Source organism: Phocoena phocoena, chromosome 1 (genome assembly GCF_963924675.1).
Source record: "Phocoena phocoena chromosome 1, mPhoPho1.1, whole genome shotgun sequence".
NCBI classification, from domain to species: Eukaryota; Metazoa; Chordata; class Mammalia; order Artiodactyla; family Phocoenidae; genus Phocoena; species Phocoena phocoena.
In genome coordinates, this window is record NC_089219.1 from 31,933,691 (window position 1) to 31,952,448 (window position 18,758).

The 18,758-nt window shown below is 51.5% G+C and overlaps 2 protein-coding genes across 2 annotated transcripts in view; both read left to right on the plus strand.

The window, feature by feature from the left end:
* The window catches only part of BMP8A (bone morphogenetic protein 8a), a 35,700-nt gene that overhangs the window by 11,827 nt on the left and 5,115 nt on the right, over window positions 1–18,758 (plus strand). The window contains 2 exon segments of the mRNA XM_065895914.1: window positions 5,718–5,907; window positions 6,347–6,495. Of these exon segments, the coding sequence (XP_065751986.1) occupies window positions 5,718–5,907; window positions 6,347–6,495 (339 nt within the window).
* On the plus strand, window positions 8,178–9,765 carry LOC136137494 (succinyl-CoA:3-ketoacid coenzyme A transferase 2, mitochondrial-like). Its single transcript, XM_065895908.1, is given in 2 exon segments — window positions 8,178–9,368; window positions 9,370–9,765. Coding segments are annotated over 2 exon segments (1,587 nt in total).

The window sequence follows — 18,758 nt, forward strand, 5'->3', positions numbered from 1 at the left end:
TTAATTTATTAGTTTGTAGTTTATCTCCGTTTTAAAAATACAATTACATATATACGTACCTATGATGTGTATGCATTTTTATAATATTTGTATTTTGATCTGTTCTTAGATAAAAGGTATATTATCTGTACTGTTCACCTTAGCTCTCTTTTTTTTTTTTGCGGTACGCGGGCCTCTCACTGTTGTGGCCTCTCCCATTGTGGAGCACAGGCTCCGGACGCACAGGCTCAGCGGCCACGGCTCACGGGCCCAGCCGCTCCGCGGCATGTGGGATCTTCCCGGACCGGGGCACGAACTCGTGTCCCCTGAATCGGCAGGCGGACTCTCAACCACTGCACCACCAGGGAAGCCCCACTTTAGCTCTCTTTAAGAAAACTGTCTCCTGGAGATCACTTTATTGCAGAATATAGATGATCTCTTTGTTCTAATTTACAGCTGTTTAGCACCCCATCATGAAGAGGTACTGTGGTTCACTTATTCCATCTTCTGTTGATAGACATTTGGGTTGTTTCCAGTCTTTTTCTGTAACAAGTTACAAAATTGGGTCATAACAAATAGTCTTGTATGTACATCTTTTTGTATTTTTGTGAGTGTGTCTTTGGGACAATTTCTTAGAAATGAGATGTTTGGGTCAAAACATGTATAATTTTGCTAGATATTGCCGGATTCCGCTCCATAGGGATTATGCCATTTTGCGTTCCTGCCAGCAATGCACGAGTGCGTGATCCAGTCTTAGAGTGTCTTTCTGGAAAGATTTTTCCAAAGTACCACATCTAAAGTAACCCCACACTGGGGGCTTCCTTGGTGGCACAGTGGTTGGGAATCCACCTGCCAATGCAGGGGACACGGGTTTGAGCCCTGATCCGGGAAGATCCCACATGCCATGGAGCAGCTAAGCCTGTGCACCACAACTACTGAGCCTGCGCTCTAAAGCCCATGAGCCACATCTACTGAGACCGCATGCCACAACTACTGAAGCCCGTGCATCTAGAGCCTGTGCCCCACAACAAAGGAGCCACAAGAATGAGAAGCCCACGCACCCTGCAATGAAGAGTAGCCCCCACTCACTGTAACTAGAGAAAGCCCACGTGCAGGAAGGAAGACACAATGCAGCCAAAAATAAATAAATTGATTTTTTAAAAAAATAAAGTAACCCCACACTGAACTGGAACTAAAGGTATAACTCCAATTTTTAAAATAGTTATATCCAGAAAAAATAGAAATAAATACAGATGTGTGTTTATGCCTGGGTTAGTATACACACATATATTTCCTAGCTCTGTCCACTGAGAGCGCCTAAAAGCATGACACTTTATTTTAATGAGCACACCCTGTGCTCAGAGCTTGGTGTTTAAATCCCCATTTTATAAATGGTAAATGAAATGAACCAGAGCTCCTTGGAGAAGTGACTGATGTCAGTGGCGGGGAATGGGAAATCAAAAGATGGGCCTGGAGCATCTGGTGGTGCCAGACAATTAGGAAGTACTCAAAAAAAGGATGAGGGGGGGCATGTCAAAGGGACAAGGGGCCAACCCAAAGGTGCTCCCAATGGGCAAAGCTAGAACAATCTGAGCAGCAATTGTATTAGATTATAACCTGCAGAATAAATGAAATATCCGTGAACCCATAATGATATAAATAAATAACAATAATTATGGGAAGAAGGGCAAGTCTTCCTTTCAAAAGAATTCCAGTTAATAAAAGTCGAGGGAAAGAAGGAAATAGAAAATCACTATTGCAGACATGACAGTAATAATTGCTCAAATTAGTGGGCAAAAGTTTGAGGAGAAATATACGTGCAAATCTCAGAATCTCTCCCTACAGATAGTTATTATTTCCAAAAGAAAACTAATGACATTACAGTGAAGATACCTGGCAGATACCACCAGATTCTGCAGAGAGGGGGAGTAATTTACTATCCTCTTGCTTCAGACTCAGCAGTCCCCCCAGGACGACCACGGAGAGAAGATTCTTGGCAGGACTTAGATGGCCAGGATCCAGAACATAGGCCAGGCAGGGAGCACCCCTTTCCCTGCACCCCCCAGCCTGTCTTAATCTGCCAGGGGACCCGGGAATGAACTTCCCAATTCCACAACCTGCAGCAAATTTTACCAGGAAAACCCAAGAAATCACATTGTGCAGACCTTGGCCTTTCCCCTAAACTCCCTCTACAGAGCACCCCACAGTAGCAGCGGGGCAGGAAGCAGGGACCTGCCAACTCCAAGGTGGAGGGCTTATGCTGTTTTGTAGCCTTGGACGGTGGAGGGCCACTGCAGTGAAAAGGAGCCCAGATGGGAGCCAGGACTCCTGGGATCTGTCTCCACGTGTGCATAAAGTGAGAGGAGACTGTATGCAGTGATCTGTCCTTGAGCTCTGATGTTTTGGAATCTTCACTTTCATAAAGAAGGGATCCGTTTTTGCTTTGTGCCCGAGCTGGAACACAGTGGACGGCACCACTGGCATTGCTGAAGGGCTGCCTCTCCAGGCCTGGGCATGTTTGGGAGATTCCAGACCTTGGTTATAGGGGAAGGTGGAAACTGGACACCAATGTGCACCAAAAAGGAAATGCTCCTGAATAATAGGTTAGAAGCCTTTGCTGGACCACACCAAGTGCGGCCACGGTAGCAGATAGGGCTTCTTACACTTTAATTTCAATTTCATCTCTGTATCAAACACTTTGCAGATGTGGATTCCGAGGCCCACAGGATCAAGTGTCTTCAGAAAGGTCAGGCAGGTGGAAAGGAGGCAATTTGAAGCCATCCAAATGCCGTTCAGATGCATTGATATATTTTTATTTTATATAATCTTTCATTTCGTACTTTTATTTAGAGGAAGAAAACTGAATGTCTCTCTTTTCTCTTCCATGGCTTTTGAGTCTCACACATGAAACTCCCAATGGTGCTGGCAGGATGTTATTACTTTGACATGTCAACTAAGTTTGGAAATTAGAGGTCAACACCCCTCCCACCCCCTAAGGAATGGCCATCCCTCCTATCCCATGATCCCTGTCCTTTTTAAAGCCCTTTCACAGCCTTATGTGGAAAGGATCCTAGGATCCCCACTTCCCAGATGAGCAGACTGAGGCCACCCAGGGTAAGTACCTGATTGCTGACAGGGTCAGGGCTGGGACCAGAAGCCCCAGCTGCAGGTCAGAGCATCTACCCTTCTCAATGCTGTTTTAGTGGCTAAAGCAGGGGCAGCCAGCCCAGGAACTACCACAGGGGACATCTAGGTCCCAACAAATGCTGTTTCTTAACACCAGCTTTTGAGAAACATCTTCCCCTAATCCACAGAAGCAACTACTGAAAAGCTGTACATTCACGTGGTTCCAGCAAAGAAATGGAGTGCTCTCCTTCGGCTACTTACAGTAATGTCCAGTTTAATGACGCCTCCCAGAAGTTTTATCAATTTCCGACGAAAATCATTTTCCTAAAAATGTCCCACCTCTCATGCTTGCCTGGAACACTGGGGCAGGCAGTTTCCCGTGCTGGAACTATTGGGCAGGGGTGGGGGGTTGGGGGGGGCATGTATCGATTTCACGAACCCACAGGACAGAAGCTTGGATCTGAGGTCAGTCCAGGTGAAGAGGGCTCGACTCAGCACAGGCGGGCCCCCAGGTCAGCAAGGGAGGGAGGCCACAGAGCTTGGTGCCCGCAGGAGCTGGGAGGTTTGTGGTTGTTCCCTCAGTCCTGGATCCAACATGAGTCAGTGTCAGGCCTGCAGACAGAGGCTCCCAGTGACCCACCAAGGGTCACCCACTGTGCCTTGGGGGCAGACATACTTAAGAATGCTTTGAGAGGGGTCAAGCTCAGGGCATGGCTGAGTGACCCCTCCGTATTCTTGGGGCCACACCCTGTGACAGCCAACAGCCTGGACCTATTTCATCCTGCAGATCAGGGATGCTTACACAGTCACGTAACCGAGGTGGTCTCTGCAGTTACCGAATCCACGGAAATTGTCCCCAAAGCTCTGTGTGGGAGTGTGTAGGGAGGAGGGGACTCGTGTGGTGATATTCATGGCGAGCATCACTCGGCAAACGTCCAGAACCCTGCCCTCCGTGCCCTGCCTGTATGGGAGGACCCGGATCCGTCCTGTGTCACGCTGCCCCTGGAACAGCCTGGCTCGTGGCTGGGCATTTACTGCGGGTCCAGCACCCTGTCAGATGATGGAGGTTCTATTTTCCCTCCTCCCTGGTCAGGGGATGAAACGCCCATCTCCTGCCCAAACATGTGTCCACTGGCCCCGCCCAGCACAGCTGTTTGCCCATCCATCACCGGACCAGGTCTCCACCGCAAGGACAGGAAGTGGTCCCCCATCCACCTCCACCACCAGGCTGGTGACTTGTGGTCACTGAGTACAGTAGTCAGAGAATTTTTAAACAGACTCACAGACATGTAATTAAAATCTCAGTGTTGGTTTTGGGGGAAGGCTCTGGGAGGCTTCCGCCTCTGCTTTGCGGAAATACAGATTTTTAGTGTTTGAAAGTGACAGGAGGCTAAAGTGAGACGCTCTAAATATACCGTCCTGGGCATTTCCGGGCAGCTGGGGAAATATGGGGTTTATTCTGCTCCTGTGGTCTCTTGCCCAGACTGTTAGAGCAGCCCTGCCACTGGCCTGCCTCGGGTCCCCTCCAGCCTGGGCTTTACCCTCGCCTCCACACATAGCTTCCACTCTACCCTTAAACCACACTCCCTTCCTGCCCAGAGCCCTGACCCCCCAACTGGCCAGAGCACAGCCCACGCTCCAAGGCCAGAATTCCAGCTCTCCGCAGTCAGGCCACAGCCAGACTTATGCCCTGAGCCGCACATTGCAGGATGATGGGCGGCCCTAGCACCTCACACCTGTGCAGGACCTCTGCCTAGAATGTCTTCTCCCCCACCTTATCCACCTACTAAGACTCAGTCCCATCCTTCAAGGCCAGTTCAGGCGTCACCTCCTCTGGGAAGCCTGCTCAGATCATGCCGTGGGACCCTCCAGCTTCCCCAGCACTTGACCCAGCATCTCCAGGAGCTGTCATCCTACCTCGCCTCTTCCTGGTTCTTTCCGTGTCTCCCTCCGGCCCCCCTTCCTGCTTCCCCTTGTTCCAAAGAGGGTCCTGCCGTCCTTTCACCCTTTGCTGGGCTTTATGGCTGCTGTTTTCCCTGCCGGTGCTGTTGTTCCTTGGCTCTAGGCCTTTGCTCAGGCTGGACCCTGCCTCTGCAGCATCCTTCTCCCTTGACATCGTGGCAAATTCACTCTCACCCCTCAAGGCCCAGCTCCAAAGCCCTCTCTCCCCTCAACTCCCATCCACATACCGGCTGACTCCGGGAGCCCCGTCCTGCCCAAGTGCACTCAGCCATGTCCCTGCTGCCACCGTGGCGCTTTCCTGCCTTGGGTCTGATGTCCATCTCCCCAGAGGAGGGACCTGTCCTGTGCCCCATCTGTGGGTCCCAGAGCCAGCAGGGTGCTGAGCGGGGCAAGCTGGGTTTGGGGCTTGCGGACCAGACATGGACACTGCCCTTGTGGCACCGCCGTGTGCCAGGTGCCGTGCCAGGCGCCTCACGACACAGCTCCCCAAGCCCTCTCGGCACCCAGGAGGCAGAGCTGGGACAAGCCTGTTCTCGAGGAGGGAGCGGTCCCACCCAGACTGCCCGGGCCCCCAGGTCCCACCCGGCCCTGCCCACCCCGGAGCCCGAGCTGGAACCACAAGTGACGGCCAGTCCCACTTTGTCTTGCAGTGGAGCGGGACCGCACCCTGGGCCACCAGGAGCCCCAGTGGAAGGAGTTCCGCTTTGACCTGACCCAGATCCCGGCGGGGGAGGCCGTCACGGCCGCGGAGTTCCGGATTTACAAGCTGCCCAGTACCCACCTGCTCAACTGGACCCTCCACGTCAGCATGTTCGAGGTGGTCCTGGAGAAGTCCAACAGGTGCCTGCCCTGAGCCCCACGGGCCCACTCAAGCCTCTGTTGGAGGGTCCGGCCCAGCCCTGGGTGCCAGGGGGTACATTTCCCAGAGGACAGAAGGGGAGCTTCCTGGGCAGCCCACCCTCAAAGGACAAAGATGGTTGGCCCGAGGCCTCATGTCACCGTGGGGAGAGGCCCAGCATCAGTCCTGGATTCAAGTCCCCACCCTACTGTCCGAGCTGTGGGACATGGGCAGGTCACTGAGCTCCTGAGCCTCAGTTTCCGCATCTGTACACGGGCACAGTAACACCTTTGTACAGTAGCCGCAGTGAGAAAAGGCATGTAAGGCACCCAGGTCAGAGCCAGGCGGGGTAGATGCCCCACTAATGGTCCCCCAGGAGGGCACTGGAAACACATAGGCAGCTGTGCCGGCCCTCGGTTAATTGTTCTTTCGTGTCCACAGGGAGTCTGACTTGTTCTTTTTGGATCTTCAGACGCTCCGATCTGGGGACGAGGGCTGGCTGGTGTTGGACGTGACAGCAGCCAGTGACCGCTGGCTCTTGAACCATAACAAGGACCTGGGACTCCGCCTCTATGTGGAAACAGATGATGGTAAGACTCGGGTCAGCAGCGAACCTTCCCCTGGGGGCTCCTCCGAGGAAGCTGCTGGCAGCAGGCACAGCTCGAGGCCCTCACGGGGCCCTGGAGGCCTGGCCTTTTCCACCTGTGCTGCTGGGGGATACCTCCACCCCTACGCGGGGGCTCAGTGCGTAGAGAGTGAGGTTTCCGCAGTGCAGGACAGCAGGAGACCCCCTACCAGCCGAGAGTCCCTCCTCTCCTTCTGCAGGACCAACAGCTGTGTTGCTCAGAGTGAGTCCACGTTTTCCCTCCCCAAGAAATGGGAGATTCTTTCTACTCTACAGAGCTGCCTTCTGCACCAGGAGTTTCCGTCCTGGGCTGGGCGAGGGGAAGCGCTCACACCCTCAGGCTCTGAGGCAGAGGCCTGGGTGTGAATCTCAGCTCTGCAGCCTTCTAATTCGGTGACCTTGGCAGGTTACTTACCTTCCTAAGCCTCGGTTTCCTCATCTGTAGAATGAGGATTCACACCTTCATTCATTTAGCGGGTGTTTGGGGCAGAGCCTCCTGGTGGGCCCAGGGTTGGTGTGTCTGCAGTACAGCGGGGGCCACCACGGCTGGAACACAGAGGGCTAGGCAACGGCTGTGAGGAGGCTGAGAGAAGTGGGCAAAACAGTAACTCTGAAATAAATGTCATCTTATTTAATAGCAGTGGAGGGGGACAGGATCTGATTCAGCGTTCTATAAAACAACCCTCTGAGACACTCCCCCTCAAGGGGGTGTAGCATCTCTCCCCCTCCTTCAGTGTGGGCTGCGCTTATAGACTTGCTTCCCAAAGTATGCCGTGGGCTGGGGCAGTACCTTTGCAGGGGCAACCTGAGCGGCACCCCTCAGCTGGGTGCTCAGGCTCCCATGAACACGTCATGTAGCTCCCAGACACCCTTGATCTGACGGAGTGGGAACAGCACTTCACCTCCATGGTCTTCGTCCCCAAAACCCGGAACCCCAGTCTCACCATGAGAAAAACATCAGACGACCTGAAACTGAAGGGCATTCTACAGAACACCTGCCTGACCGGTACTTCTCAAAACTGTCAAGGTCATAAAAAAACACGGGAGGTCTGAGAAATTGTAACAGCCCAGAGGTGCCTAAGGAGTTGTGATGACTATATGCCAATGTGGGACCCTGGGTGGGATCCTGGAAAAAGGACGCTGGAGAAAACTACTGAAATCTGAGTAGATCGTGATGTTTAGTAAATAATAAGATACCAGTATTGGTTGATTAGTTGTGACAAATGTGGTTCCAGGACAGTACGTGCTGGGGACACAGGTGTGGGAACGGCTGACGTGCAGGTGGATCTGGGGGCAGGGGGACGGGAGTAACGCGCCGGGGAGGAAGGGTGACGATGAAGAGGAAGGAGACGGCGCCCAGGCTTCCCCGGAGGGACGTCGACTCGGGGCCTCCGTGCGCCAGTCCCCAGATCCCTCCAGTCCCGCCTGACGGTCCGGACCGGTCCCGCCTCCCGCCTTCGCGGCCCGGGAAGCTCGGCGCCTCGGGCCCTGGGAGCGCGGAGACGGAGAGGGGCGGCGGGGAGCCAGCCGGGCGGCCGCGTCACCGCTGGGGACCCCCTGCCCTGTGACGCGCGGGCGGGGCGCGCACAGCCGCCGCCTGTCCCCGCTGGGCCCGGGGCCGGAGCCCTAGCCGGAGCGGAGCGGACGATGGCAGCCCTGCGGCTCCTGGAGTCTGCGCTCGGGCGCCGGGTCCCCGCCCCCGGCTCGGTGCCCGCGCTGGCGACGGGCGGTGTGTGCGGCTTCGCCAGTAGAGCCCGCGCGCGTGCCAAGTCCTACGCGGACCCCGTGGAGGCCGTGAGAGACATCCCGGACGGCGCGAGGATCATGGTCCGGGTCTTCGGCCTCTGCGCGATCCCGGAGAACATGATAGGGGCGCTGCTCAAGACCCGCGTGAAGGACTTGACCGTGGTCAGCAGCAATGTGGGGGAGGAGAACTTCGGGCTCGGCCTTTTCCTGGGGACCAAGCAGATCACCCACATCGTCTGCCTGTACTTGGGGGAGAACTCGCTCTGCGAGCACCGGTACCTGGCAGGTGAGCTGGAGCTGGAGATCACACCCCAGGGCACCCTGGCCGAGCGCATCCGCGCGGGGGGAGCCAGCGTGCCGGCCTTCCACACCCCCACAGCCTGCGGGACCCTGGCCCAGGAGGGAGGCGCACCCAGCAAGTACTTAGAGGACGGCCACATCTCCATCCTGAGTCAGCCCAGGGAGGTGAGGGAGTTCCACAGACAGCAGTACTTTCTGGAGCACGACGTCACGGCCGATTTTGCTTTGGTGAAAGGGTGGAAGGCCGACCGGGCAGGAAACGTCGTCTTCAGGGCCAGCGCCAGGAACTTCAACGTGCCCATGTGCAAAGCTGCGAGAACCTCAGTGGTGGGGATTGAAGAAATTGTGGACCTGGTGTCGTTTGCCCCAGAGGACATCCACGTTCCTAACATTTACTTAGAGGACATCCATGTTCCTAACATTTACTTAGGTCGAGGAATACAGGGGGGAAAATATGAGAAAAGAAACGAGCATTTAATGATCCGGAAAGAGGATGATGAAATATGCAAGTCTGCAGATAGTATAAGGACACGGATCCTCAAGCAGGCAGCTCTTGACTTTGAGGACGGCCTGTATGCCAGTTTGGGCATAGGAATCCCTCTTCTGGCCACCAGTTACATCAGCCCCAGCATAACCGTTCATCTTTACAGTGAAAATGGAATCTTGGGCTTGTGTCCGTTTCCACTGAAAGAGGAGGTGTACGCAGGTCTCAACAATGCGGGCAAGCAAACAGTCACCCTTCTTCCTGGGGGCTGTTTTTTCTCCAGCGATGAATCATTTGCCATGATTCGAGGGGGGACACATCGACCTAACCTTGCTGGGAGCCATGCAGGTTTCCAAATATGGTGACCTGGCTAACTGGATGATACCCGGCAAGAAGGTGAAAGGAATGGGGGGTACGATGGATCTGGTGTCCGGTACCAAGACCAGAGTGATGGTCACCATGGAGCACTCCACCAAGGCCAGTGAACCCAAAATCTTAGAGAAATGCACCAGACTGTTGACTGGGAATTGGTGCGTGGACCGCTTTGACAGAGAAGGTGAAATCATCACCGAGAAGGCCGTGTTTGACGTGAGAGGACTGACCCTGATTGAGCTCTGGGATGGCCTGATGGTGGAGGACATCAAAAAGAGCACGGGGAGCACCTTTGCCATCTCCCCGAATCTCAGCCCCATGCAGCACGTCTAAACCTAGCCGGAAAATGAACCTTGGTCCCAGAGTGTGTGCTTCTCCCTTTAACCTCCTGGATTGCATCCTGAGAAAGCCGCAATCACATTTCTGCATTTCACCAGCATCTGGCCGGCTTTCTCCTGCCATCCCAGACTGGCTGCCACTGGATAGGCTTTGTTCTCTCAAGAGGGACATGCTTTTAATTAAAAACAAAAGGAAAACAGAGGCACTGACCTTATATGTCCTGTGAGTTCTGAGAAAGCTCTGCTCCAATCACCCTCCTCCCTGTCTGTGGTATTTACATTAAATTCTATGCAGCTTGAGATGATCCCATGGGAAAGGTTTCACTGAAGTGCCTACTTTCATGAGTGGATAATGAAATATAGGGAAAAGTGATGGGGGAGGAACTGTTACCGAGCCCAAGCTCACTCTGCTCACTGCATGACAGGCCCGTAAATCAGGAGATGAGTTGTTGAGATAAGGAAGAACGACTTTAATTGGAAAGCTAGCAGATGGAGAAGATGGCAGACTAGCGTCTCAAAAAACCCATCCTGTCCTAGTCCCAATTCAGGCTCCTTTAATACGATCTTGTGGGAAAAAGGGGCAATGATCTTTCTGGCTACTTCCCACTGAACAGCGGTGATGAGGGGGTAGTTGTGAAATGGAATTGATCAGTTTTGGGTCAGGAATATTCCTTAAAATTTTTAGTGAGCAATACAATTCTCTTTCTTTATCGACAACTATTTGAACCTGATGAAATCTCTTCTACAATGAAATTGTAATCTCAATACTTATGCTTTTTGAAGAGCAACCTTAAGTCTTCTAAGGGTTCACAAACCCATTGCTCTCTAGGCCTCTCAGGAGTTGGGTCATTTTCTGATGACAGTGGGGCTACTTTAACCCAAGCGTGATGAATCCATGACTTTACTCCAGCTAACTTGACAGATGAGTGCGTGGTAAGTAATACCACACGTGGTCCTGTCCACCTTGTAGTCAGATGGTGCTCAGGGCTTTGTTCTCTCTAGATTTTAAGGAGGACTCCAGGCAGGAAAGGATGTAAGGCTACCTCAGTTGGATAGGCAGACCTCCTGGAAGCAAACTCATGAACAGAGGTTAGTATAGTGCCCGGAGTTTTAACATAACTGGCAACTGCTAGATCTTTTAGAGCATTTATAGATTCTCCCTCCCCGGCAGACACCTGGAATGGCCTACCATACAATGTCTCAGTGGGGCGTAACTTGAGCTGCTTCTGGGAGCCCCTCTGATCCGTGGCAGGGCAACTGACAAGGCCTTATCCCAAGGTAAATTAGTCTCTTGACATATTTTAGCAATGCTCCTTTTTAATATGTAATTCATTTTCTCAGTTTTTCCTGTTGATTGTGGCCACCAGGATGAATGTAGCTTCCAGTTCATTCGCAGTGCTTTAGTTACTTGTTAGGTTATGGTAGAGACAAAAGCAGGCCCATTATTCACTTTGAAGGGGGTTAGGCAGTCCAAATAGGGGGATAATTTCCTTAAGGTGGACTTTAACCACTTCAGAGGCTTTTTCTGTCCTGGTGGGATATGCCTCCACCCATCCTGAAAAAGTGTCCACAAATACTAGCAGGTGTCTGAAATTTTCTGTGGCTTGAGGCATTTGAGTCAAGTCTATTTGCCAGTCCTCAGTGGGGCAGGTTCCTCTGTGTTGAGTTCCCATTTGGGGAGGCCTGATAGCAGTCTTTCGGTTATTTTTAGCACAAATCATGCAATTTTGAGTGACTTGCTGGTTGGTCCTTTGTAGGTTAGGCCCCATTATATATTTTTGTACTCTGTAGTCTAAGTAAGGGGCTCAAATTCACGTTCCTTTAAAGCCTCATAGAGGAGCTTTAGTATGAGCCTATCCATAGTTTGGGATCCAAATCCGACAAAACCCTGCCCTTCCCAGAGACCCCCTCATTTGTCTGTGAGTCTTGGGTGTTCCCAAGCCTGCAATTGCCCATTTTCTATCAGGCAAAAGACCCCGCTGTCCTGGAGGAATGACAAAACGCAGGTATGTGACTTGTTTCTTACATACTTGGGCCTTTTTCTGGGAGACCTTATATTCACAATTGGCCAAATAATTCAGGGTTCTTATGGTATTTTGTAGACGCATCGTATGCAGGGATTGCTATGAGCAAATCATCCACATATTAGAGTAAGAGTCCTTCATCCAATATTAAGTTTCTAAGGTCCCTAGGCAACATTTCCCCAAACAAGGTAGGGGAATTCTTAAATCCTTGAGGCAGGACTGTCCAGCAATACTGTTGGAGTAACTGTGCTTCTGGATCCTGCCGTTCAAAAACAAACAGCTTCTGGGATTCTTCTGCAATAAGAATGCAGAAAAAAAGCATCTTTCAAGTCCAAAAGTGAGAACCAGCTGAATTCTCCCAGAATAGTTGTGAGCAGAGTGTATGGATTAGATGCTACAGGGCGCAGATCGTGGACTATTTCATTAATAGCCCTCAAGTCTTGTACAAAGTGATACTCTGTTGAGTTTGGCTTCTTGACTGGGAGGAAAGGGGTGTTAAATGGGACCTACAAGGTTTAACCAGTCCTGTTTTCAAACTTTTTGAGAACTGGCTAAATTCCCTTTTGGGCCTCTTGCCAAAGAGGGTATTGTTTTAGATTAGATGTCCCAGTGTGCCTTTTTAATGGAATTTGTATTGGCCATGTATTTTTGGCCTTCCCTGGTGTGCCATCAGCCCACACTTCCAGCCTTACCTTTTCGTAGACCTCTGCCCACACTTCCAGCCTTACCTTTTCGTAGACCTCTGGTGGGTGCAGGGGAAGAGCTCTGTCTCCTTTTCTGGGGCATCCATGAATGCCATCTGTAGGCTTACAGTGTGGGCTGGTGGGACCCTGATGTCAAGCTGTCTTGGCAAAAAGTTACTTGAGCATTTAACTTACAAGGGAGACCTCAGCCCAAATGAGGGATTGGACACACCAGCATACATAAGAAACCGTGTTTCAGGGTGAGGTCCCCTCATTGGCATAGAGGTTGTAAGAAAGAAAAATTTTGTACTTCTCCAGAAACTGCCATGAACTGGATGGATTGAGATGTTTTCTGTGCCACCTTGGTGTTTATCACAGAGTTTGTTGCACTCGTATTTACCAGAAGGTCAATCAACTTGTCCCACGCTATCAAAGTTACCTGGGGCTCCTGTGGGGAAATTGTAATTGGACACCTCAAGTTCAAGGGAGCCCCCAGGCCTCTTCATTCATCATCAGTGTTCCTCTCTTTCTACCATATGAGAGGCTCCCATCTTTCATTTATTGTTTTCTTTCTTATTCTTTAGTCTAGGGCAATCTTTTTTCCCATGCCCTTCCTCCTTACAGTAAGCACACTGTTCCCTCCTCAGTGGTGACTTACCTCCCTTCCAGTTACTTGCCTTCCAGGAATGCAGTGCTGCTGCCAGAAAAGTGGCATTCTGTCTTGCATCCCCTCGCTTCTGTCGTTGTTCCCTGTTGTTGAACACTTTAAAAGCAACATCTACCAACTGAGAAGGGTTCATTCCAACTGCACCATCTAACTTTTGTAATTTTCTTCTTATATCTGGGTACTTTGCCCAATGCAGGTCATATTTACCATTCTCATATTTTCAGGGGTCTCAGGATCTACATCAGTGTAGCACCTATAAGATTGATAAATTCCTTCTAGAAACTCTGATGGATCCTCAGTGGGTTTTTGTTGTATCTCCTGAATTTTGTTTAAGCTCTTTTGCCTAGGTACTCCCTTTGGAATACCCACTAAGATACACTTCCTATAATGCTTTAGGAGCAGGATACCTCCATTATTAGGCTCCCAGTCAGGCTCAGCGGCAGGAACTGTCAGATTTGCTTCTGGAGTTCCATCTGGATCTGCTGGATGAAGCTAGTGTGCTTCCTCTTTAGCCTTGTCAGTGGCCATCCTTCTTTCATCCCCAGTAAGTATCATATTCATACGAGTGTGAATGCCCAAGAGGGATGGTAAGTGGCAAAGATAGAAGTGAAAATTTCAGTCATGTGGAGGGAGTCCTCTCGGTAAGTAGGGTTATAGTTTTTCCATTTAAACAAATCTGATGTTGAGAATGGCTTGTGCATCCGTAGAAACCCAGCTGGTTTAAGAAACGCATCTGCATTAAGGCCTCCTATAGGATATTGGTGCAAGGGAAACTGCCCTGCTCCAGAAGTGGCTCCTAGTCCAAACTGGGTGCCCTGTCAGGTCTTAGATGGTGACACCAAACCTGGCCCCTGTGCCCCGGAGGTTAGCATAGGAACTTCTAATTGGTCCCCATAAGTAAATGAAACAGGAGGCGGTGAATATGTTGGTGGCATGTGGGCGGGGGGTGGCCAGAACAACTGCTGGTGCAGTCTGCTCGGCCAGTGGGGGAGTCAGGCTGGCCACAGGGGGGTGTAAGTTTCAAAATAACATGTCCCCACTCTCACTTTCTCCCCTTCCTCTTGTAGAACAGGTTTTCCCTTGGTTTTCTCTTTCGACTGCTGTACCATAAGGTGGCAGCAGTCTGACTTCTTTTCCTCCTGTTACAATAGCATAAATGCTTCTACATACAGAATCTCATCATTTTTACCTGCTCTTTCACAAAACAATTCTAACTGCAAGATCGTATAATAAGTGAGTGATTCAGTGGCCACTGCTGTCCTGATCCTAACATATATTGGGTCACACACTATTACAATAAAATATCATCTCTTCTTTAGTCATAGACCCACAGCTATATTTTGCCCATTTATTTAAGATACGCCCCAAAGGGCTTTCCTTAGGGACAGATGGAGTGTTTCCCATATTTATAAGTTCAGTGGGCTTCCCTGGTGGCACAGTGGTTAAGAATCTGCCTGCCAATGCAGCGAACACGGGTTCGAGCCCTAGTCCGGGAAGATACCACATGCCGTGGAGCAGCTAAGCCCGTGGACCACAACTACTGAGCCTGCGCTCTAGAGCCCGCACGCCACTACTACTGAAGCCCACACGCCTAGAGCCTGTGCTCTACAACAAGAGAAGCCACCACAATGAGCAGCCCCCTCACCGCAACTAGAGAAAGCCCACGTGCAGAAACAAAGACCCAACACCGCCAAAAAGATAAATAAATTAGATAAATAAAATTTTTAAAAAGTTCAAGAACAACAAAACACAAAAAGCACAAGCAAATTCTAATACCAAAAGCACAAAGAGATTCCATCAAGAATGAATGCAGGGGCTTCCCTGGTGGCGCAGTGGTTGAGAGTCTGCCTGCCGATGCAGGGGACACGGGTTCGTGCCCCAGTCCGGGAAGATCCCACGTGCCGCGCAGCGGCTGGGCCCGTGAGCCATGGCCTCTGAGCCTGCGCGTCCGGAGCCTGTGCTCCACAACAGGAGAGGCCACAACAGTGAGAAGCCCGCGTACCGTTAAAAAAAAAAAAAAAAAAAAAAAAAAAAAAAAAAAAAAAAAAAAAAAAAAAAAAAGAATGAATGCAGTATAGCTGATTCAGTTTGTTATACAGCAGAAACTAACACACCATTGTAAAGCAATTATACTCCAATAAAGATGTAAAAAAAAAGAATGAATGCAAAACAAAAGCCAACAAACTGGTTTACAAAGTAGGTAGAGTCCAACAACGATTCCGCTCTCCAGCAGGGTACCCCAATCAAATGAACAAATTGGCTTTTCCCTTAAAGGAAAAATGCCCAAACTGAGAGGGGAAAATGTTCCCAGTTGTATATACTGGAGCTACTTACCCTACTATGTGAGACCCATTTGGCCCCCAAATGTTGATTCCCCACTTCAGCTGCCCGGCGCTGGGGCAGCCGGTGCCACTTCAGGGAATTCTGAAGGAAAGATCCTCAGGACAAATGGTCCCGGTGGCTGCTAGGGCCTTGCCTGAAAATTCCCCAACAGAGGCCAACTAGCCACAAGCACCAAGGGTCCTGGCCGGCTCACCAAAAGTTGTTGCCGAGCCCAAGCTCACTCTGCTCAGCAGACAACAGGCCAATAAATCAGGAGACAAGTTGTTGGGACAAGGAAGAACGGCTTTAATTGGAAAGCTAGCAGACTGAGAAGATGGCAGACTAGTGTCTCAAAAAACTATCTTGTCCCAGTCCGAATTTGGGCTCCTTTTATACAGAAGAGGAGAGGGAGGGGACTACTGCAGTGCCAACCAATGGCTTAGCGGGACCACTAACGGTCACTTGTTGACAGTTGCTTGCTTGGGGGAAGGGCTCACTGGGGCACTGACCAATGGCTGAGCAGGACTGCTTAGGTTGCACCTGCCCCACCCCTATTACAGAACAACTCCACCCAGAGTCTATGTAAGGCACCGTTTTATTAGAACCATAAAAACATACACGCTTACATGTGAATTTGTAACTGGGAGAAACGCTGTCTGAATGTAAGATGTTTTTCCTTTGGCTCTATTGACTTTCCTTCTGGGGACTTTCATTTTGTCGCTAAGTTTTGTTTCCTTGTAGCCTCACCTCCTCTGCCTCTCACATTTCTCCTCCATGTAGCTAAAAAGATGTCTCTAGAAGGGAAGCAAGACCGTCTAGGCGGCCAGTAAACTGGTAATAGGGGCAACTGAAGGGGGAGAGACCGTTGGTGCAGACATTTCTCCGAGAAGTCTCCTCTGTGAATAAACGGCCGCCTGTGTGTGGCCAAAGGCTGAGGCTTAGGATGGGAGGAGTTCTAGAAACCCGGTCGGTGGACTTAGATGGGTTTTCTCTTAAATCATAGCGTTCCTGTGTCGTCCAGATCAGACAGTTATTCCCGTCTTCTCTGTTACGGAGCCTAAACCAGCCTCTTGTTCATACTCCCTTGAAACCCATGAGGGGCGGTGACGTACTTCATCCTGAATCCACAGTCTCACAAACTAAACAGAAAAAAATGAGTTTCCGTTTGCGTGCGTGTGTGCGTGCGTGCATGCGTGTGTGGGCTTCAAACCCAGGCCTGCCATGGAGGCTGCGCTTTCTCAGTGCGGCTCTAGGGCTGCACAAAATGGATGGGAGCCCGTGGGTAAGAACAGGAAGCTCCAGCTGGTCAAGGAAGGCCTTTCAGAGAGGCTCCCTGCGGCCTCACGCTGACGGGAGGCCCGGATCCTGGAGTGGAGAGACAGTGCACCTGAGGGGACAGCCGCAGAGTGTCAGGGGACCGTGACCAGGCGGGCAGTGGATGGACGCCATCGAGTGGACTGTGCAACACCTTCTGGGGCTTCTGAGGAGGACTGATCTGCCCTGCCTGGTGGGAGACATCCTCCAGCATCAGCCTGGGACAGGCAGAGGTTTCCAGAGGCAGACGAGTTACAGGTCTGTTCAACAGTAGCAAGAAGGAAAAGCATTGAGTTCCTAGTTCTCATGCGGTGAGGAAATAAATACCCTGTGGGACAAAAGCACACCTGGTCACAGCTGGCTCCCCTCCAAGGGTTTCAGCCAGGCGTCCTGATTGTCCTTCAACGCGGCACTAGGGTCACATCCATGACCGCAGGCTGAGGTGGGGCAGGGGCTGCAGGGAAGGGGCAGGTGGCACCCAGAGCAGAAAGAGGCCTTGCGGAGAGATGGGAGCAATCTTGGCCTGGCCCAGGGGAGGGGGCGTGAATCCCCAGGGCTGGGACAGGGCAGGGCAGCTGCCAAGACATCCGGGCCCTGATGGGGTAGACTCAGAAATGGGGGGAGGCTGGAGGTGTCAGCGGCCTTCCTGGCCAGAGGAGCAGCATCTTCATCTGGGTCTGCGTGCCAGGGGAGGCCACAGTGTGGCCCCCATCTCGAGGTGTGGCCACACACCCCACGTCTCTCACAAAGGGGACAGCATGCCTGCCAGCACCCTCACAGTTCAGGTCTAGAGGCAGGGACCCTGGGCCTCAGAGGTTCCTGAAGTTCCTGCCTCTGCTTTCTGGAAAGGGTCCCGCCAGAGCCAGGCAGCCTGGGGGCCACCTCCTGGACAGCCGGGGCCTGCCCTGTGACCCAATCTCTCTGCGCCCAGGAGACCCCAATACGATCCTTGACCAGACAGTTGCACAAGAAAAGTCGACAGTGAGCACAGCCTCGGGAGCACCGAAGGTCTCCCTGCCCTCTCAGTGGACAGGGCTCTCCAGGGACTCACAGGACAGGGCTGCTGCACACGCAAGCCTGGAGGGCTGCCGGGCCAAGGCCACCCCATGCGTCCACCAGGTGTGGAGCTCTGCTCCAGTGCCGCGTGGACAGCCGCCCGCCTGCCCCCATCGCTCCACGGCCTCCTCCTGGTGCCCTCACGAGCCTTTCCCTCTGTGGAAGGGCTGCTGTGTGTCTTGTGGCTCTGCCTCCTCACGGGCCTGCTGTTCTTCCTCGTGACCCTAACCTGCCATGACCCAAACTCCCCGAACGGCTTCTCCCTGGGCCCCTTCCAGTGTCAGCTCCTGTCTCAGCAGGGTCATCCCTGAGTGGCACCTCTGATGGGCCCAGTGCATGTTTGTGGCAGGTGATGTCATAGGTCAAAGGTTGTTTAGTCAACCCTGGCCCATGGACTCAGGGCTAAAGCACAACTGTGTAAGGGCCGGTGATGTCCCTGACCTGTAACGTGCAGTGGAGGCTCATGAGACCCACGAATAGAACACACATGTTTATGTATGTGCACGTGTACACTAGCTGTATAAATGCACACGTGTGTGTACACATACATACATGTGCATGTGTGTCTATGCCTGTGCATCACTGCTGCAACACGGGGGTGAAATGTAGCTGGAAGTGGGATGTTCGGCCCTGGGTTTTAAGAAACATTAACAGTGAGCTTGTAGTCATGCCCTGCTGTTTAGTGTGAGAAAATTCCACAGGGAAAGGAAAGGAAGAGGTTCTAGAACATTCTCATCTTTATGATGAAAGCCAGGAAATAAATGTCTAAAGATGAACTAATATCTAAATATTCAGATGTATCTACTCAAAGGAATTTTATACATTTGAAATGTTCATAGTTGAGACTTAACAACCGAGAAAAAGTTTATGTAGAAAAATTGGGGAAAAATATAGACTTCTTTCTTACGCTCACAATTTAAAT